The sequence below is a fragment of the Zootoca vivipara genome, chromosome Z1 (assembly GCF_965207765.1).
Source record: "Zootoca vivipara chromosome Z1, rZooViv2.hap1.1, whole genome shotgun sequence".
In the NCBI taxonomy this organism is placed as follows: Eukaryota; Metazoa; Chordata; class Lepidosauria; order Squamata; family Lacertidae; genus Zootoca; species Zootoca vivipara.
In genome coordinates, this window is record NC_142583.1 from 64,432,271 (window position 1) to 64,458,441 (window position 26,171).

General features: G+C 46.7%; 1 protein-coding gene and 1 pseudogene across 1 annotated transcript in view; one reads left to right on the plus strand and one right to left on the minus strand.

Annotated features, from left to right (window-relative positions):
* Nucleotides 1–1,490: 1,490 nt before the first annotated feature.
* Nucleotides 1,491–26,171, minus strand: part of ANXA3 (annexin A3) — a 32,560-nt gene continuing 7,879 nt past the window's right edge. The window contains exons 4-13 of the mRNA XM_035112571.3: nt 21,527–21,621; nt 17,827–17,940; nt 16,418–16,508; nt 11,710–11,789; nt 10,311–10,367; nt 8,884–8,977; nt 8,644–8,739; nt 6,242–6,300; nt 4,040–4,162; nt 1,491–1,881 (exon numbers count right to left, since the gene is read on the minus strand). Of these exons, the coding sequence (XP_034968462.1) occupies nt 1,822–1,881; nt 4,040–4,162; nt 6,242–6,300; nt 8,644–8,739; nt 8,884–8,977; nt 10,311–10,367; nt 11,710–11,789; nt 16,418–16,508; nt 17,827–17,940; nt 21,527–21,621 (869 nt within the window). The 3' untranslated portion in view covers nt 1,491–1,821. The remainder of the gene's footprint in view (nt 1,882–4,039; nt 4,163–6,241; nt 6,301–8,643; nt 8,740–8,883; nt 8,978–10,310; nt 10,368–11,709; nt 11,790–16,417; nt 16,509–17,826; nt 17,941–21,526; nt 21,622–26,171) is intronic.
* LOC118084572 (cytochrome b-c1 complex subunit 6, mitochondrial pseudogene) lies at nt 22,163–22,568 on the plus strand (annotated as a pseudogene).

The window sequence follows — 26,171 nt, forward strand, 5'->3', positions numbered from 1 at the left end:
CTTAGATCCTCTTCACAAGCCAGGGATCAGAGATGGAAAATGTGTGGCCCCCCAGATGTTGTCAGGACTTACCGCGGCGAGGCTCCTTACAGGGTCCCGGCCGCGGGATCACATTCATCCAGTGCTTTACCAGCTGCACTGGCTCCCGGTGGAGTACAGGATCAGGTTTAAGGTGCTGGTTTTGACCTTTAAAGCCCTATGCGGCTTGGGACCCTCGTACCTACGGGACCGCCTCTCCTGGTATGCCCCGCGGAGGACCTTAAGGTACACAAACAACAATACTTTGGAGATCCCGAGCCATAAGGTGGCTAGATTGGCCTCTACTAGAGCCAGGGCCTTTTCAGTATTGGCCCCAACTTGGTGGAATGCTCTTTCCCAGGAGACCAGGGCCCTGCGGGATTTGTCATCTTTCCGCAGGGCCTGCAAGACAGAGCTGTTCCGCCTGGCCTTTGGGTTGGACTTAGCCTGACCCCTTTGTTTTCCTCCCTCATGGCCTGGATTTATGGACTACTTGAAATGAGGCTGCATTTTAAATTTTAATACTGTATTTTAATCTGTATTTTAATTACCGTATATTCCAGCGTATAAGATGACTGGGCGTATAAGACGACCCCCAACTTTTCCAGTTAAAATATAGAGTTTGGGATATACTCGCCGTATTAATAAAACGACCCGGCATATAAGACGACTCCCGACTTTTGAAAAGATTTTCTTGGGTTAAAAAGTAGTCTTATATGCAGGAATATACTGTAATTGTTTTTATGTTTTATTGTGGTTTTGTTGGTGTGAGCCGCCCTGGCTGGGGAGGGCGGGGTATAAATAAAAATTTATTATTATTATTATTAGTAGTAGTACTATGACTTCTCTTGATCCAAACACTAGTTTGGATCTGAACACTGTTGATGCAGCCTAGAATAGCATTGGCTTTTTTTGCTGCTGCGTCACGTTGTTGTCTCATGTGATCTACTAAGACCCCTAGATCCTTTTCACAAGCCAGGGATGGAAAATGTGTGGCCCCCCAGATGTTGTCAGGACTTACCAACTCCCATCGCTCCCAGTCTGAATGGCCAATGGTCAGGGACGATGGGAGCTGGAGTACCACAACTCTGGAAGGCAGGATTTTCCAGGAGGTGTTTCGAACTGGAGACATCAGGGTGTGGACCTGGGGCCTCGGCATGCAACTGAACCATGCAACTTATATTCTCTCTCCTCATAATGCGTCGCCAGTTGGCAGTGGGCCACTTCCTTATTGTCTCCTCTCTCCCTCTCCCCAAGAATGTAACTTATAATAAAGCCAGTGTCAGCTACATCGATTTTGCAACACAGCTTGAAAACCACAATGGCTGCACGACGCTTTAGAAAAAAACAGCAGCATGTGCTGATAAGCTAGATCTTGCAAAAAACAAGAACAAATAATATGGGGTTAGAGGATTTTTTCAGGGGGGGGGAGTTATATTCAAATTGTGAGAGAGAGCACGCTAGATACTGGATATATACAACTCATTGATTTATGTCTTTCATATATCTAGGCAGATTCCAACCTCACGGGCATCAACGATTTCTTTAGCGCCAGCAGATCTGGCCCGTACAATTTTGGGGGCAGGTTTCATCCAAAGGCACAGCGTGTGTGGCGGCAAATGTCATTGATTCCCTGAAAGGGTGTGTGTGCTAAAATAAGCATCTGCTTGTTATGAAGCCTAATTGAGAAAGCGATAAAGAAAAAAAGTGGTGGCAATTTTACACTCGTTTAAACATTCAGAAACTCCGCAGAAGAGGACTGCAGCGCAAAAGCAGGAAACTCCAGGGCTCGGCGCTTCCCCATCAGTCGTCTCCACCGCAGATCCTAAGCAACGTGGTCTCATAATCCCCAGAAGTGTCAGACTGCAAAGGGTAAACAAAAAAACAACCAGTCGGGAAGCCACATTAAAGAGGCACGCTTCAATCTCTTAACATGGTAAATCCATTTATAGACAAAAGCGGCACTGCAGTGTTTTCAACGTCTGAGCTGCAGTTACGGCTGCCAGGCCACATGACCCATTAAACTAACTATGCCATAGAGCAAGACCCAGGCCATGTGAGGACCATTAAACTGTGCAAAGGCTTTCCTGTCTAGCGAGAGAACGCTGCTGCTATATAGAGAGTGCTGGAGAAAGGGAACCTTCAAAAAAGACATCTGGATCCCCCATAAAACCACCGAGTTAACAGCTGAGCTTGTTTTCCACTCAACACGATAGCCCGAGGAGGCCCTCATTATCAGCAGACATCTGGGCAGCAAGCTTGTCTATGCATTCTGTCTATCTGAAGCCTCAAGGAAACCTCAGTGTTTCCACTCATGGGCATCTGCATATGCAAACATGGTTGCTGTCACACAAGTTTCCACCACATTACAGGTGAGTTTATTTATTTTTTTGGAGTGGTGGTTATAGTTTTAAAGTATTTTCATTTTTTATTGTTTATTGATATGCAGAAAATCCATAGAGGACACAGGGCTCTTCCAACCTTTCCTAGTGGCGCAGATCAGCATGACAAGCTAGACTGGCTGAAAGTCCCTCTTTTGCACAAGGACTGAAAAGTCCCTCTTTTGCATCTGGACATCTTGGGGGGGGGGCACGAGGCTAGCTTCTGGATGACTGAAAAGAAAGCTTCAAAAGTTCCAATGCCTGTGAGTGGGAGAGCTTCTGCAGAGCTGCCTGCCACGATTTCGTATGTGACGTTTTCACATCAATGAGGACCAGGAACTTGCTTTAAAAAATGATAGCAGAGGTTCTCAGGGATTCTACACTCATGGCCCAGTTCAGGAAAGTATTTAAACATTTAACAGTGTCTTCACTTATGCTGTCTCGGAACAACACTCAGCATCTTGAGCCAAGGGCATTTCACCTTCTCGCAAACCTCTCCAATAGGCAGCATTGTTCAAGCCCACCCAGAAAAGCGTGAGAATGTTTAAAGCCTGCAGCACAACCCCAGGTTGCCAGCTAGAGCTTGGTAGGTTTATGGGACTCGGGTGGTGCTGGGGTCTAAACCACTAAGCCTCTTGGGCTTGCTGATCAGAAGGTTGGCGGTTCGAATCCCCGCGACGGGGTGAGCTCCCGTTGCTCTGTCTCAGCTTCTGCCAACCTGGCAGTTCAAAAGCAAGCCAGTGCAAGTAGATAAATAGGTACTGCTCTGGCGGGAAGGTAAACGGCATTTCCGTGTGCTCTGATACTCATCACATTGTTATGTTGCGCCAGAAGTGGTTTAGTCCTGCTGGCCATATGACCCGGAAAGCTGTCTGTGGACAAACGCCGGCTCCCTTGTTCTGAAGCGAGATGAGCGTCACAACCCCATAGTTGCCTTTGACTGGACTTCACCATCCAGGGGTCCTTTACCTTTTTAGCTATACCTTAGGTTTACACATGTTATCATCCGAGCACAATTCAAAGTGTTGGTGCTGACCTTTAAATCTCTAAACAGCCTCAGCCCAGTATACCTGAAGGAGCGTCTCCACCCCCATCGTTCAGCCCGGACACTGAGATCCAGTGCCGAGGGCCTTCTGGCGGTTCCCTCATTGTGAGATGTGAGGTTACAGGGAACCAGGCAGAGGGCCTTCTTGGTGGTGGCACCCGCCCTGTGGAACGTCCTCCCATCAGATGTCAAGGAAATAAACAACTATCTGACTTTTAGAAGACATCTGAAGGTAGCCCTGTTTAGGGAAGTTTTTAAGAATTGATGTTTAATGTTTTTAGATATGCTGTAAACCAGCCAGAGTGGCTGGGGAAACCCAGCCAGATGGGCGGGGTATAAATATAATAAAACAACAACAACAACAACAACAGGACTACTGTGTCATATAACCCATTCTTGTAGAATTAAGAGAGCCCGGGTGACATTTAGGGATCTGCCCCAATTAACAGAGGACAGGTGTTCCTTAACTTCCATCACCTTCCATCTCCCTCTGCTTTCCAACAGTGTCTTTCATGTCCAAGACCAAAGAAGTGGATTCACACACACAGAGAGAGAAAGAGATCTGGAATGTAGCTGAAGCGATTGAGGTACTCACTTTAATAGCAGAATACAAGGAGACGCCGTACAGTTTCTTATATTCAGCTCGAATATCCAAGAGGTCAATCTCTGACCTGGATGCCAGAATTCTGTTCAGTGTGAATTCATCCGTCCCAGCCCCCTATAAACAAGGAAAGGGATAATAATAATCATTATGATTATTCATAAAATTTGTATACTGCCCAATACCCGCAGGTCTCGGGGTAGTTACAACACAATATAAAAACACAAAAACACGTAATAAAATTATACAGTGGTACCTCAGGTTAAGAACTTAATTTGTTCTGGAGGTCCGTTCTTAACCTGAAACTGTTCTTAACCTGAGGTACCACTTTAGCTAATGGGGCCTCTCCTGCCGCCGCGCCGCCACCACACGATTTCTGTTCTCATCCTGAAGCAAAGTTCTTAACCCGAGGTACTATTTCTGGGTTAGTGGAGTCTGTAACCTGATGCGTCTGTAACCCAAGGTTACCACTGTACCAGCAACTCCCTCTCCCAGTTTAAAAATTTGTTTCATTTGTGTTTCAGAGCTACAGACCCTGTACTTTGAAAAGCAAGCACACACACTATCTGCGGTGTTTTGGAAAAGACTGCAAAAAGCCTCCCTCTAATTCAGGGGTGCCCTGCCATCCTCCAGATATTGTTGGACTTCATATCTCATTATGCTGGCTGGGGCTGATGGGAATTGGGGAGTCCAACAGCATCCGGAGAGCCAATATAGAAGCTCCTCCCCCCTACCTTTGTTTGGCAAGGCTGCTCCACAGCGACACCACCTAAACCAGTGTTTCTCAACCAGTGTGCCTCCAGATGTTTTGGGACTACAACTCCCATCATTCCTGACCACTGATCTTGCTGGCTAGGGATGATGGGAGTTGTAGTCCCAAAACATCTGGAGGCACACTGGTTGAGAAACACTGACCTAAACAATCCTCAGCAACGCAGAGCTTTTTCCCTTGCAAGGTTTAGTGCTACGCTGGCTGCAATCTTGCAGGAAAGGTCCTCAAAGGTTCCAAATTCATGGAGGTATTGATCTTGCGGTGCAGGTCAGGCCGAGACCATTGCACATGTCTTGTTCTAGTGTCCATTTTATGAAGTAATCCACAACAAATGTTTGAACCTTCAGGCTGAAGGAGAGGCTAAACTGTTCTGATTCCTACAGGGTTTCTTTTTTATTGAATAGCTGTGGGCATGACAGTATAGAGAAAGGAGCAGAATAAGGGAGCAATGCTGTGAAACGACGCAGCGCAGGATTGATATATAAACTAAACTCCCTTGGCCACCCCCCCCCCATTTTTCACTATTAATATACTTCTTCTTAATTGTATTTCAGTTCAACAATTACTTTGATAAAATACAGTGGGGCCTCGACTTACGAATTTAATCCATTCCGAAGGCACCTTCGTAGGTCGAAAAATTCATGAGTCGAAAAGCGCCATTGGAAATGTGATTTCCCATAGGAATGCATCGGAATTCGTAAGTCGAAAAAACCCTATCTAAAACAGCTGCGGTTTCCGTTCGGATGTCGAGAAATTCGTAAGCGTGTGGCCATTTGCCCCACTCGTAAGTCGAAAAATTCGGTTGTTGAGTCGTTTGTAAGTTGAGGTACCACTGTACACATTTTGTTATGTGCAAATGGCTTTAGATACCTATTAGGTCCATAAATTACCATATAGCATATATTTGACACAAAAAAATAGCAGCAATTTGTTGTTGACAAAGGACAGCTGGACATATAAAGGGCCCCATTGCCTTCAGCAGCTTAGGGCCTCATCAAACCTAAATCTGGCCCTGAAACTTCGTCGTCATAAGACCTGAGTGGTACTTTTTAACCTTATACAGTGATACCTTGGGTTACAGATGCTTCAGGTTACAGATGCTTCAGGTTACAGACTCCACTAACCCAGAAATAATACCTCGGGTTAAGAACTTTGCTTCAGGATGAGAACAGAAATCGTGTGGTGGCAGCAGGAGGCCCCTTTAGCTAAAGTGGTACCTCAGGTTAAGAACAGTTTCAGGTTAAGAACGGACCTCCAGAACGAATTAAGTTCTTAACCCGAGGAACCACTGTAGTTTCATCTCAAAGCATCTCCTTCTGTGAACAGATGCCAATTGTATGTTTTGACCCAAATATTCCCTCTTCCTTTGTATGCTGATAAAGGTTGAACGACTGATTGAAGAAGGCAGCGCCTTGTGTCCTTACCTTCAAAGACTTGTGCAGCCTTTCAGCAAAGAAAGCTGGAGTGTTGTTTGCACATTTGACTACCAAAAAGAAAGAAAGAAGAGAGTTAGCATTTCACTCCATTGTTGCATTTTCTCTGCTGGAACAGCTATGGAGGAGTGCAAAGGTTGTGCAGAAAAGTGAAACTGGTGGGCAGTTCAGAGCAGATGCATGTTAGTGCATTCTGTTACGGGCTTGTTTACAGTGCCTTTGTCGGTATTTTTTCTTACTGCTGCCCCCTCGTGGGTAATTATGCTAACTGCATTTGCACAACTGCAAACTTCCTTTAGAACAAGTCTCCCGAACTCCATGAAAATGCAACAGAAACTTCCATTTTCTTGCAAGTACTAAATTGGATTTTGGGAGCTTCTGAATGTGCTCCCAAAAAATAACTGACACAATTGCACCACTTAAAAATAATCTGCATGAATACTTCTGGTGTTTTTTTTAAGCTCTGAATTAACATGTTGTGGCAAAACGGAGCAGGTTTATTTACTTATTGGTGTGGGGAGAGAGAGATGAAGATAATAAGACTTACCCATTGCATCAGAACATTTACAGTTAGCAAAAATAAAAATAAAAATAAATCTCCAAGGGCTTTAATTTTAGGATTCAAAACTCAAAAATGTCCCACCCACCTAGGCTTGGATGTCAAGCATTTTCTTTAATTCTGCCCTTGTTAAAAAAGAAATTCACACCTGCAATAACAGAAATAGACCCTCAATTAAGTGCTGCAGTACTTAAAGCTCTAGCCCCCCCCCTGAATTTTTTAAAATTTATACCTCACCTATCGGACTGAGTTGCCCCAGCTATTCTGGGCAGCTTCCAACATATATAAAAACATAATTAAACATTTTAAAAACTTCCCTATATCTATTTTTTAAAATATTTTAAATAACAATTTCTTAATTTTCCAAAATGATAACATCAAAAGTAAACATAAAAACAATATATAAAAAACAGAAAAAACCATCATAAAAAATAAAACCAGAATTAAAAGCTCTAGCCCTTGATCATAGCCATCAATAAATATAAAAGACAGTTGCATGATAGTTCATCATGGCCCTCAGAGTAGCATGGTTGGTAGAGTATAAGACCCTCAAGGGTCATGGGTCTGAGCCCCACGTTGGGCAAAAGATTCTTGCATTGCAGGGGGTTGGACTAGATGACCCTCATGGTCCCAATTCTACAATTTTATGCTTCTGTGCTTCTGTATGACTAATCGCCAGGTGCATTTTAGTGCTATGGGCACAAATCTTACTTGTCCGAGGGCGGGAATCAACAGGCACCAGGAACAAAAGTGAGGGAGACCTCAAAAGGTGCAAGCATCACATTTGTGGAAATGTATCCCAAAGCAGGCTTATTGTGCCTCACACTTTTTGAACTAAGTTGCTCTTCCTCAGAGGCAACTTAGTCTGAACTGGCTGGCATTTCCTGTGGCCGATGGGAACCGTAGTCCTAAACATCTGATGGGCACCAGGTTGGGGAAGGCAGACTCACACTGTGAGATGACTAAAAGTTATACAGTGGTACCTCGGGTTAAGAACTTAATTAGTTCCAGAGTTCTGTTCTTAAACTGAAACAGTTCTTAACCTGAGGTACCACTTTAGCTAATGGGGCCTCCTGCTGCCGCTGCGTCGCTGGCGCACGATTTCCGTTCTTATCCTGGGGCAAAGTTCTTAACCTGGAGCAACCACTTCCTGGTTAGCAGACTCTGTAACCCGAAGCGTCTGTAACCCGAGGTACCACTGTGTGTGTGTGTGTGTGTATGTGTATATACAGTGGTACCTCGGGTTAAGAACTTAATTCGTTCCGGAGGTCCGTTCTTAACCTGAAACTGTTCTTAACCTGAAGCACTACTTAAACTAATGAGGCCTCCCACTGCTGCCGTGCCGCCAGAACACAATTACTGTTCTCATCCTGAAGCAAAGTTCTTAACCCGAGGTACTATTTCTGGGTTAGCGGAGTCTGTAACCTGAAGCGTCTGTAACCCGAGGTTCCACTGTATATAACACAGACCCGTTTTCCTCAAGTACCGAGGTCCAGTACCGAGGGCCTTCTGGCTGTTTCCTCGTTGCGAGAAGCCAAGTTGCAGGGAACCAGGCAGAGGGCCTTCTCGGTGGTGGCGCCTGCCCTGTGGAACGCCCTCCCATCAGATGTCAAAGAGAAAAACAGCTACCAGATTTTTAGAAGACATCTGAAGGCAGCCCTGTTTAGGGAGGCTTTTAATGTTTAATAGATTGTTTTATTTCATTTTTCTGTCGGAAGCCGCCCAGAGTGGCTGGGGGAACCCAGCCAGATGGGTGGGGTATAAATAATAAATTATTATTATTATTATTATTATTATTATTATTATTATTATTATTATTATTAGTCCTCCTTACCTATGGCCAGTAGCAGGTCTTCAAAACTTCCTGAGGTTTCGCTCTGGATGCTATCTTCCAACTTCTTCCCACTGATATTTCTGTATTCTTCAAAGGCTGAGGAACGACAAGCGAGAAGAACGTCAGCGCTGTTAAGGGGGCATCTCCAGGCGGTAGAAAAAATTGCAAGACCTGCCCTGTTTGCCTCCCTTTCCTGAATAGCACAGAAAAAAGAGAGGACCCCACAGAATGGTTTCTTACTTAGTTTCAGCTGAGGAAAACTGCTGAAGCACAGAACCTCAATGAATTTGCCCTCATCGGTCCCCCACTTCTTCTCGCCTGCGTTGTACAGGATCTAAAAGAAGAAGAAGAGGACTAGAGTTTAAAAGCTTGCCTGCATTCTTTGCCTCGTCTTTCTACCATTCTAAACACTTCCGAGGTAGGTTAGCCAGGCGCAAAGGAGGAAGGCGGGGCTCGTGCACCTTTAGTTGTTGAGGGAGTTTCAGCCCCTTCTTCAGCTATTAAAGGTGCAGAAGCCCTCAGAAACCAGGAATACATTTTTTTAAAAAAAAATAAGGAATGGGGAAAATATATAATTTACCTTAAAAACCAATGCAAACAATTAAAATTGTTAAATTAAATTAAAATTAAAAGTCAAATTGGAATAACACTTATAGTTTAAAGTTGAAGATAATGGAGATTTCATAGTTTTGGATTAATAGACAAGATGCGGAAGGAAAAGGTTAATATAAGGACCCACGAAGGGGAGGAAGCAAGTCCAAGAGATTCTGTACAATTCTCTTTCTATGTTGATTGTCCGATAACTGTTTGTAAATTTCAAAATCTGAAAAAACTAAATAAAATTTAATAAAGATCAATAAAGGTGCAGAAGCCCTCTTACTTTTTGCCTCTGCCTGGGGTCATCATTACCTATGTGAAGAAGTATTTTTCGCCTCTCCTGAAGTCTCCTGCCAATCCCTTTCCCTGGGTGACTTTGAGTTCTAACATTATGAGAAGAGGGAGAAGCCCCAGCTGTTTTCTTCACACCGTGCATAATGCTGTAAACCTCCATTAAGAATTTCATAAACCCCTATAGTATCGCCCTGTTTATGTCTGCTTAGATGTATTTGCCCTCCGTTTCAATGGAAAGCATGGGTAGGTCTGCAGACAGAGGCTGTGTTTGCACATCACGCTAGGCCAAACCATGGCTTAGCATGAACACATGGATGCGCTGGTATCGCACCTGATTTGCATCACCCCGGGCTTTTAAAGTAAGCACAACAGCTAAGACAAACCTTGGTTTAGTGTGTCGTCTGAACCTGAGATCCCAGCTAAGATCTCTCCTCCTTAACCACGATCTGCGGCTAAGGTTTGTCCATAGTCTGGCTTACGTCTGCGCACCTTACCAATGTATTTCCTCCCTAAAGAAAAGAGGTCTCAAATGCAGAAGGGTCCTTAGGCCACAAGCCTCTGTGTTGCCCTCTTCTGCACTTCCTTCCAACTCTCCAATGTCCTTTTGGAGATGGAGACATCCCGCTGTCTCCCCAAGAATGCTTATTCAGAAGGATGGCGCAATCCCAGCCCTGCACAGCTTGCCAGCTCAGAAACTCTAAGAAACGTTTTTAAACAACTCGGAGGCTTCCCGATTAGCCAAACCTACAGCCGACACCTTTCTGAATTGCTATTACCTGAGCATCTTTCTTTGCAACCTGCTCATCCGCTCTTTGATTCTCATCTCTTCGGCCCTGTGGTCACATTGAGAGAAGTTTTAATAGGTAAGTAAAATAAGAGCATCCGTCAGATTAAACAGCATTTGGCACCAGTCCTGTGTCACAAGCAAACGCGAGATGGAGAGCAGACATGACAAGGTTTCCTTTGCAGGAAGGCACAAGACTTAGGGCACCCCAGTAGCAATGCATTTACGTGCAAGTTATACAGGTTGAGCAGGCATTACCAGGCACAAGTCTCCCATGGGTGATGCCCACCCCAGGCAACAGATTTGGGGGCAGGAGAAGGGTCAGCTGAAGCGAAGGGCTGTGGTAGAACATCTGCTTTGATTGCAGAAGAAGAGGTAGAATTTGGTAATGTGGCACCCTGGGCACGAAATTTGATGCCCACCGCTAAATATTTCTTATTGTCACAATAATTCATTTGGGTACAGTTGCTTTTCATGGATCTTTATATGGTACCCATTTAAATATAGGTTTTTATAATCATCATTATTTTGTGCCCCCTTGGCCCGGCACCCCATGTGTAAAGGTAAAGATAAAGGGACCCCTGACCATTAGGTCCAGTCGTGACCGACTCTGGGGTTGCGCGCTCATCTCGCATTATTGGCCGAGGGAGCCGGCGTACAGCTTCCAGGTCATGTGGCCAGCATGACAAAGCCGGTTCCGGCAAACCAGAGCAGCACACGGAAACGCCGTTTACCTTCCTGCCAGAGCAGTACCTATTTATCTGCTTGCACTGGCATGCTTTCGAACTGCTAGGTTGGCAGGAGCTGGGACCGAGCAACGGGAGCTCACCCCATTGCAGGGATTCGAACCGCCGACCTTCTGATCAGCAAGCCCTAGGCTCTGTGGTTTAACCCACAGCACCACCTGCGTCCCTATGAGGGAACCCCATGTGAGGGAACCCTAAATCCAGTGCTGGCAGAAGGCTCTGGGTTCCATTCCTGTCATTTCCAGTTGGAACTGGGAAAGAGTCTTGCCAGAAACACTGAATAATTCCTGCCATTCAGTGTAAGGTGGACCAGCGGTTTGACTCAAGGCAGTTTCCTACGCTCCGAACTGTGTATTTATAAGAGCCAGAGTGACCAGTTCTATAAGCCAATGCAGCTGCGGAGTTCAACATTCATCTCATCCACAGCCTTTCCAGCCCTCCTTCTGAATGTGCCGTCATGATCGGAACTCATTGCAGGAGGGGATCACAAGATTTGGACCCAACGTTTGCTATAGGGCCTGTTGAAAGAGAGGCGTAGAATCCCAAAAGGAAACGAATACCACAAATAAGCTAACGGACTTGGGAATCTTGGGATCCCAACAAGCAAGGCACAGATAACAAGAGAATTGCTGGAGGCTCTCTTACATCGGCCAGAGTTAACAGGGCTTGCCGGAAGTCGCCAGATGTGTCCGAGCTGATGTCGTCCCCGAGGCTCTTTTTATAAACTGGAAAGAAAAGCAAGAATGAGCAAAATTTCAGCAACCAGGAGCAGTAAGGAATGCCAGGCGTACGACAATTCCCAGGCTGTAGACCCCACCTTTAGCCTCGCAAAGGCCACAGAAGCGCCAATGTGAGTCCTCTTGATTCCACAGCTCTAATTTTGGCCCACAGGCAAAGAGAGGCTGCACCACACAACTGGAGGCTTGTTTTCCATCATTTCAAGTATTATTATTTTTTGTAAAAAAATAAATAAATGCTTGCCACCTCACACGGACTCAGCAACAAGTTTACCCAAATTGGTTCCAACCAAGTTTCTCCCAACAGTTTAAGGAAGGGCCAGACAGGTGCTGTGCCTCAATATCCCAAATCTGAAAGATGCCTTTTGCCTGACAATGGCCTTGGAGCATGTAGGAAATTTCTAGAAAGGCCTTAATGGCTGGACTTTATTCTTGGAAGCTACGGACTACAGGCTAACGTGTGTCCTTCTGGAGAAGCTGCAAGATATCCTGGGAGCTGGATAATGAAGCGGCCAGATGTGGGAGGAAATTCCACAATTTAAGGGCTGCCACAGAGAATGGGGTCTCCTAGGCTACCTCACTCACCCTGAACCTCTGGAGAACCGGCAAGGGCCTTTAGTAGCCGGAATGGAGCTGCTTAAATCACCCTGCTGTCATCCTAGTTAGATAATATTCTGATAAAGGCAGATCTTAAGTCAACCCTTTTGTCAATAGAAGAAAGGTACGGCTTTGCCTTATAGTCAGTCCCAAGGGGCAGATTATGGCCAACTTCAAAGCCATAAAGGGAGCACAGAGTTCGCTTCACACCCAGTCCAGTGTAGTGTTTAGAGCAGTGGTGTCCAATCTTTTTTTCAAAGAGGGCCAGATTTGATTAAGTGAAGGGCCGTTAGGGCCCACCAAAGTTGTTGAGCTTTTTTTAGGATTGAAGAAGTTGTTGAGCTTCTTTTAGGGTTGAAGTTGCTGAGTTTTTTTTAGGATTTTGCCCCAGGAAATAAACTGCCACAGGGGCCGGATTAAACCAACCGGCGGGCCAGATTAGGCCCCCCGAAATGGGCTTTGGACATGCCGGGTTTAAGAGTGTAAAACTAGGACCTGGGAAACGGGTTCAATTCTGACTTGGCCCTGAAGCTCACTGGGTGATCTTAGACAAGCTGCTGTCTTTCAGCCTAACCTTCCTCGCAGGGTTGTTGTGGGGATTCACTGAGGAGCGAGGAAAACTTTGTGCTTACGCTCCTTGGAGGAAAAAAAAGGTGAGATAGGGATGCAGTAAATGAATAAATGAGGGACCCAGGTGGCGCTGTGGGTTAAACCACAGTGTCTAGGGCTTGCTGATCAGAAGGTCGGCGGTTCGAATCCCTGCAACGGGGTGAGCTCCTGTTGCTCGGTCCCAGCTCCTGCCCACCTAGCAGTTCGAAAGCACATCAAAGTGCAAGTAGATAAATAGGGACCGCTCCGGCGGGAAGGCAAACAGCGTTTCCATGTGCTGCTCTGGTTCGCTAGAAGCAGCTTTGTCATGCTGGCCACATGACCCGGAAGCTGTCTGCAGACAAACGCCGGCTCCCTCGGCCTATAGAGCGAGATGAGCGATGCAATCCCAGAGTCAGACACGACTAGACCTGATGGTCAGGGGCCCCTTTACCTTTAAATGAATAAACATAAATTTGTATTCCTCAGCTGTATTCCTCAAGTAGTGAACCGCCTCTTCTGAAACTTGCATGCTCATCCCCCAATACACACATTCCTCCTTAATCTGTGTTTCTCAAGCTTGGGTCCCCAGCTGTTGCTGGACTACAACTCCCATCATCCCTAGCTAGCAGGACCAGTGGTCAGGGATGATGCGAGTTATAGTTTAGCAGCGAAACACTGCCTTAATTCGAGAGATACACTTCCTGTTGCTGTAGCTGGACAGAATTCTGAGGGCCAAAAGGAAAAGGCCGGAGGGCCGCATACAGTTGTTGGGCCGGAGATCCCCCCTGCCTGCTTTTAGAGGATACCGCCAAGCAATTAACCACAATCGTTCGCTTGCAATGCCGGCGGGCCTCCCAGAGGTCCATCACAGCTCAATAAACGTGCTCTCCAAACTTGTGTTATTTGCCTGGCTCAGCTTGCAGGGCTCCCCATTAGAATACGACGTGCTCGAGCGTGAAGCTAAATGAACTCCTAGTGAAAAGCTTTACCCACCTCACCAGGAAAACAGCCATAAATCTTCCAGATATTAATCAAAGCCATGGGCCTCGCTGCTACCCCCAGAGCTGTACCGGCTCCAAGTATAGACACCGCTGGGCTGGCTGCATTAAACTGTCCAATCCATCATGCTCAGCTTCTCTACAGCTCAGCAATTCATCTTTCTGAAACGCAGCAGAAGAGGATCCTTTCCAGGAAAGTACCTCTAAGAACCGAAGCAATCGGGAGATGGGGTGCAAGGAAGAGGGCCTGCCAAGCACGCCAGCAAGCAGAAAAGTGGCCAGCTGATGTCATCAAAACTGAGTAAAGGGGGTGAAGGTTTAGTAGCTACTCGCTTGTTCCATTGGTTTCCAGACAATTACAGGTATGAACCGATTGACTATAGACACAGAATTCTGTTTGGACAAATATATTGATATCCGAAAAGCATCAATACACAATGTAGTGGGTTATTGGTAACCATATTTAAAGATAAAGGGACCCCTGACCATTAGGTCCAGTCATGACTGACTCTGGGGTTGCGTGCTCATCTCGCATTATTGGCCGAGGGAGCCGGCGTATAGCTTCCAGGTCATGTGGCCAGCATGACAAAGCCACTTCTGGCGAACCAGAGCAGCACACGGAAACGGCGTTTACCTTCCCGCTGTAGCGGTACCTATTTATCTACTTGCACTATGACATGCTTTCGAACTGCTAGGTTGGCAGGAGCTGGGACCGAGCAACGGGAGCTCACCCCGTTGCAGGGATTCGAACCGCCGACCTTCTGATTGGCAAACCCTAGGCTCTGTGGTTTAACCCACAGCGCCACCCGCGTCCCTAACCATATTTAGATTAGGATAATAATGTCACTTATATCTATAGGATTGATGTTTGACTTTACTTAATGTATTACATTGCCCTTTTGGCCCCTTTTCTCTTCTCTCTGTTTCCCTTTCTTCACATTTTATTTTATTTTATTTTATTTTATTCCTTTATAAATGTATATATATATAGAGAGAGAGAGAGAGTGAGAGAGAGAGAGAGAGTCATACCTCATGTTATGGAAGCTTCAGGTTACGTGTTTTTGGGTTGCGGACCGTGGGAAACCCAGAAGTACGGGTTACTTCTGGGTTTCACCGCTCGCGCATGCGCAGAAGTGCTAAATCGCGCTTCGCACATGCGCAGAAGTGCCAAATCGTTTCAGGATGCAAACGCTGCGGGTTGCGGACATGCCTTGGTCACGTATTTCATCCGCAACCCGAGGTTCCACTGTATATAAAAACACACAGGTTGTATATGTAGTTGATCGTAAGAGAATCAAGTCAGGCAAGGATACGAACACTATCAAGAAAAGGGATCTGACTGCCCCAAAACTTTGCACAAAGGGTATTGAAAGTGTGATCATGTCTGAATGCCCTTGACAGCATCAGAAAGCACAAAAACCATCCTGGACACACATCCTGGACACACACTTCCCGCTGTAGTGGTACCTATTTATCTACTTGCACTTTGACATGCTTTCGAACTGCTAGGTTGGACACACAGCGGGAGAAGAGAAGGTTAAGGGGTGATATGATAGCCATGTTCAAATATATAAAAGGATGTCATATAGAGGAGGGAGAAAGGTTGTTTTCTGCTGCTCCAGAGAAGCGGACACGGAGCAAAGGATTCAAGCTACAAGAAAGAAGATTCCACCTAAACATTAGGAAGAACTTCCTGACAGTAAGAGCTGTTCGGCAGTCGAATTTGCTACCAAGGAGTGTGGTGGAGTCTCCTTCTTTGGAGGTCTTTAAGCAGAGGCTTGACAGGCATATGTCAAGAATGCTTTGATGGTGTTTCCTGCTTGGCAGGGGGTTGGACTGGATGGCCCTTGTGGTCTCTTCCAACTCTACGATTCTATGATTCAAAAGGATGTCTGGAAGGGCCCCAACTACATAAGTCCCATAGGACTGGAGAGGAGTTTGGCCCCATTGTTAAAGTGGCTAATTGACAACATGGAGCTGGGTTTAATGAATCTTGTGATATATCCTTTCAAAGGGCAAAGCAGCTAAGATTTATAAGGGCCTGACACATTTCTCCAGACTGTTTAAGAGATTGCTCAGATACCTCAGGATAACTTTGCCAGATTTACTCCTGAGATTTATAACATTATTGATTCATTAGAGCACCAAGTAAGTCAGCCTCCAGGAAGCCTCTGTTTGCAGGGAAAGAAGATGCTCAAAGTCTTCGTGGCTGACAGAGACGGCATTCCACTGCAACAGCACCATCCTCTCCACACCAGCCCAGAATTGCACTCCTCAGCTACCCAGCAAGAAAAGGTCTTCTCCCCACCCAACCTCCTGCAATGACTGAAGAAACCTCTTTGACCGATCTCCAGCTAGCATTGTCTGCTGGAAAAGTAGCAATTACGGCAGCTGCCCGACTAGAATCCCTTCACTGAAAGCCATCCTTACCTGTGTAATATGCCTGGGCTACTTCTTTCATTTGCCTGCTAGTCCTTGAGGCCAGGATCTCGATCAGAGCCTGCTCGTCTGTTCCACTACCCTAGAAGCAAAAAAGAAGAGTAAGAGGACTTGTTTAGCCTGGAAAAGAGGAGACTGAGAGGAGATCGGATGGCCACCTTCAAATATCTCAAGGGCTGTCACAGGGAAGATGGAGCAAGCTTGTTTTCTCCTGCTCCTCGAGGGCAGGAATCGAACCCATGGCTTCAAGTTACAAGAAAGGAGATTCCGACTAAACATTCGGAAAGGCTTTCTGACAGTAAGAGCTGTTCATCAATGGAATTGTCTCCCTCGGGAGTCAGTGGACTCTCCTTCCTCGGAGGTTTTTAAGCAGAGGTTGGATGGCCATCTGTCATGGATGCTTTAGCTGAGATTCCTGCATTGCAAGGGGTTGGACTAGATGACCCTTGGGGTCCCTTCCCACTAAGATTCTACGATTCTGTGATTTAGGCGCTTTACACTGTAGGTTTCCATTGTAGGGCCTCCTTGGGGATCTAGCATTTATCAAGCTTCTGAAGAGCCAAAAGACAAAATGTCAACAGAGGCGATAACATCCCGAAGATTCATGGCAGCAGAAGAGAGATGGACTGAAGACAATTCAGCCAAGAACTCCTAAGCTCCTAACTGACATCAACACAAGGGCTTTGAGTGCTTAACTTTTTCACTGAAGCCACAGGCTTCATTCCCTTGACCGCACCCATCAGGATTAGTTAACACCGCTGGCGAACTGTCAATGGTGTGAGCTAACAGTTTAAATGGGTGCTGAAAGCGTCAACCAATTAACTGATCAATCCATTAACTGCTGGTCCAAAGTATGGATTTTAGAACTGAGCTGTCCTCTGAAAGGATTGGTGGCATTGAGAAAGAGATTTACAGCACATAGTGTCCCAGTTCGTTGACACAAATGTGATGGTCCTTGTTGGGACAGAATGCCGTGCCTGAATCAGAACATCTGTGTGTCCCCCGGGGCCAAAATCCAGAAAAGAGGCATGCACACACCAGAGGCAACTGGATGGAGAGGTGGAGCTGTGCTTGCTCTTCCTCTGCTGAAGAGGCTAGCTGCGGCTCGGTTTTATGAAGCGGCTTATCTCCTCCGCTAAGTGACAACTGCTGCAAGGGAAATGGCAAGCAGGGGTCCAGCTTTGAAAGTGGCTGCGACCTCCACATGCCTTTTTTCTGAATCCCAAACCATGTGCGAAGACAACTTCATTTAAAATGAGACATTCTCGCCATGCAGTACAGTATGGCCATCTTTTAATTTCCTCAAAACAGCAGCGGATGCAAAAATAAATAAATATGGCAAGCGAAATTTCCCAAACAAGTAAATAACAGAAGGAGCAACGCTGTCTTCGTAGACTTACTTTCATGGATTTCTTCAGTTGTTTAGCATCAAACACTGCTGGAGGCGTTACAAGAGCCACCATTATACGTTCCAAATTGCCAGAGAGGTCCCCCTTCAAAGCATCTTTCATATCCTTTTCAAAAAGAGAAAGAAACAGAGCTGTCAATGTTTCTCGCTGTCAAAAATCCTATCCAGGCTCCAAGGACGGTCTGCCCTTTACAACAGAGGTAAACCGTCGACTGAATTTCTCTTTTAATTGTAGCTTCATTCTCAGTGAGGACAAAAACCCATGCCGGGGCAAGACCACTTCACACAGCACATTAAACAGCCTAAATGTGTTTAAATTGTGGTTTTAAATCTGGGCTGCACATGGTTTCTTTCCATCACTGTTGCAAGCATGGCTTGTTTCTCTTGATGTCTTTCATCGCTGATGTTTAACATGCCGCGTTTTTAAGAATATGCTTTGTCTGCAAAATGCCCAGCAAATATTTATTGATGGGTGGCTATGTCAGTTTAAAATAATGAGAGCAGCAAGAAAATAAACACACATGGGAGGGTGCTCTGGGAATGACTGCTCCTCCACCCAAAATATCCTTGCAGCTGGAAAACTAGGAGAAGGTTGTCTACAAGAGAGAGAGAGAGAGAGAGAGAGAGAGAGAGAGAGAGAGAGAGAGAGAGAGAGAGAGAGAGAGAGAGGAGAATCCATCATGTGTCACCCACAGCCTGAAGTGGTCCAGCCATACAAATGATAATTAGATCTCTGCCTCATCCCGGACTGAAGAGACCTGGCCTCCTAACCTCCCAGGGATCCTCACTAATCCACCTTGACTGCTGATAGCATATGGAAGGCTTCCTCAACCTCTGCTCTCCAGATGTTTTTGGACTACAACTCCCATGATCCCTAGCTAGCAGGACCGGTGGTCATGGATGATGGGAAGTGTAGTCTCAAAACATCTGGAGGGCCGAGGTTGAGGAAGCCTGGCATATGGCTTCATAGTCCCCCACCCATGTGTCCTGCATACATACTGGGCACAACACTTTAGCTAGCCCCAAGTGCTCCAACGTATAAGGGATGTGGAGCTGCAGTGCCATATGGGCAAAATGGACAAACATGCCACAATAAGAGATTTTGGGAGAGGGTTCTCATTCGCAAATTACCTGGCAAAATTGCAAATACCCAAGTATAGACATTCCTTTACCTTGGCCAGATTGAATGTGTTGCCCGCTGCCCTGTTGCTAGGTAGATATGAGGGTAAACCGTATGAGTCACGTGTTTGCCCATGTGGCTCATCGGAAGTGGAAACAAATTTGCATGTATTGCTGCACTGCAGTTTCTACGAGGATCTACGCCGGACCTTTTATCACCCCAGCCTTACAAAAGCTTAAAAATGAACCAGAATCCCAACGTCTGAGAGCCTTGGTAGAAGACAAGGTCCCCGAAATTACGATCAATGTTGCCAAATTCTGCGTAGCTGCTATTAGACGCAGGAAACAAGAGCTTTCCAATGTCAATACGCAGGCAAATGCGAATATTTAATTTTATTTATGTCCTCTAAAGTGTTGGTTCCGCTCCTTCCTCCTGGGCCATGTTCAGAAAGTGGTGGTGGGGGATGAATGTTCAGACCCCTGGGCTCTCACTTGTGGGGTGCCTCAGTGTCCTGTCCTCTCCCCCATGCTTTTCAACATCTACATGCAGCCGCTTGGAGAGATCATCAGGGGGTTTGGGCTGGGTGTTCATAAGTATGCGGATGATACCCAGCTCTACCTCTCTTTCAAATCAGAACCAGTGAAGGCGGTGAAGGTCCTGTGTGAGTGCTTGGAGGCGGTTGGAGGATGGATGGCGGCTAACAGATTGAGGTTGAATCCCGACAAGACAGAAGTACTGTTTGTGGGGGACAGGAGGCGGGCAGGTGTGGAGGATTCCCTGGTTCTGAATGGGGTAACTGTGCCCCTGAAGGACCAGGTGCGCAGCCTGGGAGTCATTTTGGACTCACAGCTGTCCATGGAGGTGCAGGTCAATTCTGTGTCCAGGGCAGCTGTTTATCAGCTCCATCTGGTACGCAGGCTGAGACCCTACCTGCCCGCGGACTGTCTCGCCAGAGTGGTGCATGCTCTAGTTATCTCTCGCTTGGACTACTGCAATGCTCTCTACGTGGGGCTACCTTTGAAGGTGACCCGGAAACTACAACTAACCCAGAATGCAGCAGCTAGACTGGTGACTGGGAGCGGCCACCGAGACCACATAACACCGGTCCTGAAAGACCTACATTGGCTCCCAGTACGTTTCCGAGCACAATTCAAAGTGTTGGTGCTGACCTTTAAAGCCCTAAATGGCCTCAGTCCAGTATACATGAAGGAGCGTCTCCTCCCCCATCGTTCTGCCCGGACACTGAGGTCCAGCGCCGAGGGCCTTCTGGCGGTTCCCTCGCTACGAGAAGCCAAGTTACAGGGAAGCAGGCAGAGGGCCTTCTCGGTAGTGGCACCCACCCTGTGGAATGCCCTCCCACTAGAGGTCAAAGAGAACAACAACTACCAGACCTTTAGAAGGCATCTCAAGGCAGCCCTCTTTAGGGAAGCTTTTAATGTTTGATGGATTTCTGTATTTTAATATTTTGTTGGAAGCCGCCCAGAGTGGCTGGGGGAACCCGGCCAGATGGGCGGGGTATAAATAATAACTTCTTCTTCTTCTTCTTCTTCTTCTTCTTCTTCTTCTTCTTCTTCTTCTTCTTCTTCTTCTTCTTCTTCTTCTTCTTCTTCTTGTTATGGCCTAATTTGTATTGAAATTGTCCTCTGTTTATTCCTGTGTTATCCTTCTTTGATCAGCTGTATGAGTCGTTTTGGTCTGTGACCGTTCAATAAAATTTGATTTGAACACTTTAGCCCTACTTTCAACTGCCCCCTGTTGCCATCTCCTTCACCACCCTGTTTCTGCCCAGTTCTTAAGGAGTTCAGGATGCTATAAATAGGCTGGATCTCAAGGTAGCTTTGCAAGAACAACCAAGATTAGTCGGAGATGACACCATCTGCAGCAAGCTTCATGGCCGAGTGGGGGTCTTGAAGCCCCGTCTCCTGCTTCTTACGTTCGAGAAGAACATAAGAAGAGGCCTGCTGGATCAGGCCAGGTTTCTAGCCCAGCATCCTGCCTTACAGTGGCCACCCAGATGCCTATGGAGTGTGTGCAAGAAGGATTCCTGCATAATGGCATTCTCCCCTCCTGTGGTTCCCGGAAGCATTCCTGCCTCTGACTGTGGAAGCAGAGCAGAGCCTTGGTTTCCCTCTCCTCCTTGAATTCATCCAATCCCCCTTTTAAAGCCATCCAAGTTGGTGGCCATCACTGCCTCTTGTGGGAGTGAGTTCCACAGGTTAACGCTGCCACGCATGAAAAAGTCGGTCTGTCCTGAATCTTCCAACATTCAGCTTGCACACAAGCTCTAGTGTTATGGGAAAGCGAGACAAAATTTTCCCTACCGGCTTTCTTCTGTAATTCTATACAAAACCAGCGGCCTCGCACTCTTTTTCCTCTTCCGAAAGAGAGGTTGCATCTCCTTCCCCCGCTCCTCCTCTTCCTCAGGTTGCCTCATTTGAAAAACCAAACTTCCGGTTTGATCATCGCAACAAATCCTCAGTCGCATTTAATGGTGTCATATCACAAGAGAACACCCCCCCCCTTTATTCCTGATGGAGTCTTTTGCAGCCTAGAGATAATTTCCAAACGATACCTTTCCCGCAGCTGCCCTGTACTCCTTTGCAATCAGCTGCCGCTGAGCATTCGATCTTCCCGTGAGGATGTCAATCAGGGTTTTTTCATCAGTGCCTAAAATACAAAACAGAACCAATTAAAAAAAAAAGTCTAGAAAGTGGTTCAACTCCCCGGCTAAAAAAATCAGAATAATCACATTCAAACGATGAGTTTAAACCCACTGCAATCTGTTACTCCCTACAACATATTTTATTTATTCGTTATTACATTTATAGCCTACCATTCCTCCATGGAGCTCAAAGTGGCATGCACAGCTCTCCTTCCTCTTTCATTTTAGCCCCACAACGTTTGGCTGAGAGACTGTGCCTGGCTCAGGGTCGCCCAGCGAGCTTCAGGGCTGAGTGAGGACCTAGTCCAACACTAACCACTACACCTCGCTTCCTTGTTCGTGCCAGGAGTGTTGTCGAAACTGGCCTGCTGCACATGGGCGAAGTTTGCCTTCTTTCTTCCACCCACTTTTGCTCTGGCCCCGCTCGGAAGCCACGTGGCCCTCGAAGGATTCCCCAGGAGGGAATGTGGCCCTTGGGCTCCCAAAGGCTCCGCGTTCCTGTTTTATGCCCGACAACAACAAAAAAAGAAAACCCTGGTCCTAATCATGTGCGGTACTCAGGACTGACTGACTGACTGGCGTCAGGAGCAGGTCAGCAATAACTCAAAAAGTGACAGTGACGTTAACTCTTTATCCAAAGGAACAAAACAGCTGGAGTGAGGCTTGAGGGAGATTTGCAGAGGTGGGGTGGCAGGATGAGAAGGAGCTGGAGGACCAGAGCGGGGACCCCCAGGAGGAGGAGGAAGAAGAGCTTCTGGATCCTTTAACTACTGTCACGGAGCATTGTGAACAGATTGAGAAATGTGTGAAAGCTCGGGAACTTTTAGAGGAGTGTAATGCTCGATTGTCATCGAAGTCCCATACAGAGGAGAAGTGTACAGAGGAACTCTTTGACTTCTTGCATGCTAGAGACCATTGTTTGGCTCATAAACCCTTCAGCAAATTGAAATAATATAAGCCTGTGTCCTCCTCATGCACAGCTGATGAAAACCCGAGTCTGTTCGCTTTGAGTAAATATGCAGCTCTGCACCTGTGATATGAAAGTGAATGCAAATAGCTCTCTGGTAATTCAGAGAGAATTGAAGAGTTGCCAGCTGGATACATCTATGTTATGTAGAAGGTTTGCGGCTGCTTGACAAAGTGTTTCTGTAGACTTCGGATATTAAAGATATTTCCTGTCAAATGTGAAGGGGGGGGGGGGAAAACAAAACAGCTCAGGAGGCCAGGCCTAGAGAGCACAGCTACTCTTCCCAGTAGGTCTTGCCGCAATGAGTCAGCTGTGAGGACTGAAGGTTCCCACCGTCCCATAGTTGCCTAAGTCTCCTTCTCCCTCAGGACCTTCCGGAGCAATCTGAGACTCTGTTGCTTTGTTTGCCTTTGCTCTGCTCTCTTCATCCCTCTTCTGGTTCTGGGAAACCAGTGGGGACGGGAGCTGGTCGCAGCAGGAGGGGGAGACACCGATGCCTCGTCACCAGCTGGATTCATCTCTGCCTCTTGGCTCCCCTCCTCTCCAGCCTCCACTTCTACCTCTGAGTCTGGACTGCTCTCTGCCACAGCCTCTTCCTGCTCACTAAGCCCTGTTACTGCTCCAGCTTCCGGCACCTCCTCCTCCTCCCAGTCTTCTCCCTCTTCCCCCATCTGCTCTGAGACATCTTCTCTTGGGGGTTCCCCAGCCGTTTCCTCCCACCATTCCTCTGCATCCAGCCACGGCAGCTGCCACACGCCCCTCAATATGGCAACCCCTGCAGAATTTGCATTGGAAGAGCACCCACCAGTTCTTTTGTGATACTCTATAGGCTGGACGACTTTAAAAGATAAATCAACAAATTCTCACAGGAGAGCTCTGTCGATAGCTATTAGCTATAAGAAGCAGATCACAAAATAATGAATTTGGGTTTTCTGGAAGAGATTAAGACCAGGACATGAGATTCAATTAATTTATGACTAATTACTGGCTGCAGAAATTCCAACTGGAGGGAGGGGGGAACTGAAGCTATCACCGAGTGGGGAAATTAAGTGCGGAGCTTTAATTAAATGCGTCGTGTTAACTTATTGGATCAATGGCACAGAAGGGAAAAGGGGGAAACCGTGGGAAAATGAATTGTTTAGATAACTTTGTTCTCATTCTTGTACAAGCAACTCTGATTCGGCTGGAATGAATGGAATTAAATTCACGAATTGCAGATAATCATTTATGTGGACCACAGGAGAGTTTTAATTGCTAAGCTGGCATGGAATAATTAGCTGCTCCGTTTGCAACTGAGTCATACTCACTGAAATCAATTGCCTCAAGTTTCATGTCCACCGATTTTGATGTGGGCCTGCTCTGAATATGACTAACACTGGGAAGGGCCATAGTTCAGTGGTAGAACATCTGATCTGCATGGAGAAAGTCCTGGGTTCAATCTCCAGGTAGGGCTGGTGGAAAACCTTGTCTAAAATCCCGGAGAGCTGCTGCCATCCAGTGTAGGCAAGACTGAGTCTGATGCCCCAATGGTTAGACTTAGTATAAGGCAACATTCTTTGACTCACAATAGTCCCTGGAGGCGCAGGTCAATTCTGTGTCCAGGGCAGCTGTCTAGTTATCTCCCACTTGGACTACTGCAATGCGCTCTACATGGGACTACCTTTGAAGGTGACCCAGAAACTGCAAATAATCCAGAATGCGGCAGCTAGACTGGTGACTGGGAGTGGCCACCAAGACCACATAACACCGGTCCTGAAAGACCTACATTGGGTCCCAGTATGTTTCCAAGCACAATTCAAAGTGTTTAAAGCCTAAACAGCCGTGGCCTTGTATCCCTGAAGGAGCATCTCCACTCCCATCGTTCAGCCCGGACACTGAGGTCCAGCTCCGAGGGCCTTCTGGCGGTTCCCTCACTGCGAGATTTGAGGTTACAGGGAACCAGGCAGAGGGCCTTCTCGGTGGTGGCGCCCACCCTGTGGAACGCCCTCCCATCAAGGAAATAACCAACTATCTGACTTTTAGAAAAGATCTAAAGGCAGCCCTGTTTAGGGAAGTTTTTAATGTTTGATGTTTTATCATATTTTAAATATTTTGTTGGAAGCAGCCCAGAGTGGTTGGGGAAACCCAGCCAGATGGGTGAGGAATAAATAATAATTTTATTATTATTATTATTATTATTATTAGATCCAACAGAAGCTTACGATAATTTGCGTTTAGTGTCATTTTGTTTTATAGACTATGCAAATAAATTGCCAGCTGTTACAACTAATGTTTGCATACCTGATACGTGTGTGTGTGTGTGTGTTTTTAAAATTAATAGTGCTGAAAGGGTTCTCAGAAGGTCATATAGCAAAACTCCCACCTGTATTTGTATGCATCTGATGACAATATGCAAGGACACCTGTCAATAATATCCTAAGAAATATTGGGAAATAGGAGGTCATGTAGCTGATGCATGGGATTCACGTCACAAACTCAGTCGTGCAAGCCCTGCACGAGGGCCTCTGCTTGTGCAATTCTCAAGGAGGGCACAGAGCAGGGCTGGGGAGAGGCATTGCCTGGGAAGGGCTTGGCCTGGGGAGGACCTCAGGGGCCACAGAGGGAGACACAGAGGGCCACATTCAGCCCCGAGGCCTGACATTCACTTTCCCTGGTCCAGGATGAGATTGTAGAGGGTTTACTGTTAAAAGGGAAGTGAGGGGCAGACGGGGCTCGTCAACCTGGGAAGGTAATCCCCTGTAGGAGAAGGAAAACTCTGACACTAAACCTCCGCTGCCTTATGGGATATCTTTGAAAGAACAGAAAGGTGAAAGAGTAAACAAAAGAAATCCATAAGATGGTTGGGTAGCACTTTGTACCATAGCTGCCAAGTTCCAGCCTGAGAAATAAGGGACTGGACCGGAAGTAGCAGACCGGAAGTAGCGCTGTCGCCATTTTGGAACTGGGCGGAGCATGCTCAGAAGCTACTTTTGATGCTGCTCTGCCCTGTTCCAAAATTGGCCACCGCACCAGAAGTCACACTGCAGCCATTTTGGAACTGGGCAAAGCAGCATCAAAAGTCGCTTCCGAGCATGCTCCGCCCAGTTCCAAAATGGCCACTGCGCCAGAATAAACCGGGGGGGGGGGGACACAAAAAAATCCGTTTTTTCGGCTGGGGACAGCTGGAAAAACGGGGGTTTCCCGGGAAATACGGGAGACTTGGCAGCTATGCTCTGTATGCCTCCTTCTGGAAACTCCTGCAGCCAAGCTCTGTGTTCCTTCCATCAGCAGGACCGGGGGGGGGGTCTTGTCATGTGGGCAGCCCAGGCCCTCCATCCACACTGCCCAGAGAGGTCACTTTGGTGCTAATGCAATGGCTTGACTTCACCCCTGGAGGAACACTCCATTGTATCTTGAGACAGAGGGAGGCCAACGACTGTTAACAGATTTCCCAACAGAGACAGAAAGTTTTCACTCCTGCTCAGGGGTGCAATTTGCATCAGGCTCCCCACATGAGCTACATGCTTGGACTCTACTGGAGACAGAAGGGTCAACTAGGGAAGCCCTCAGGCTGACCCCAAGGTTAATCTGGGGTTATCAGTGGTTGCT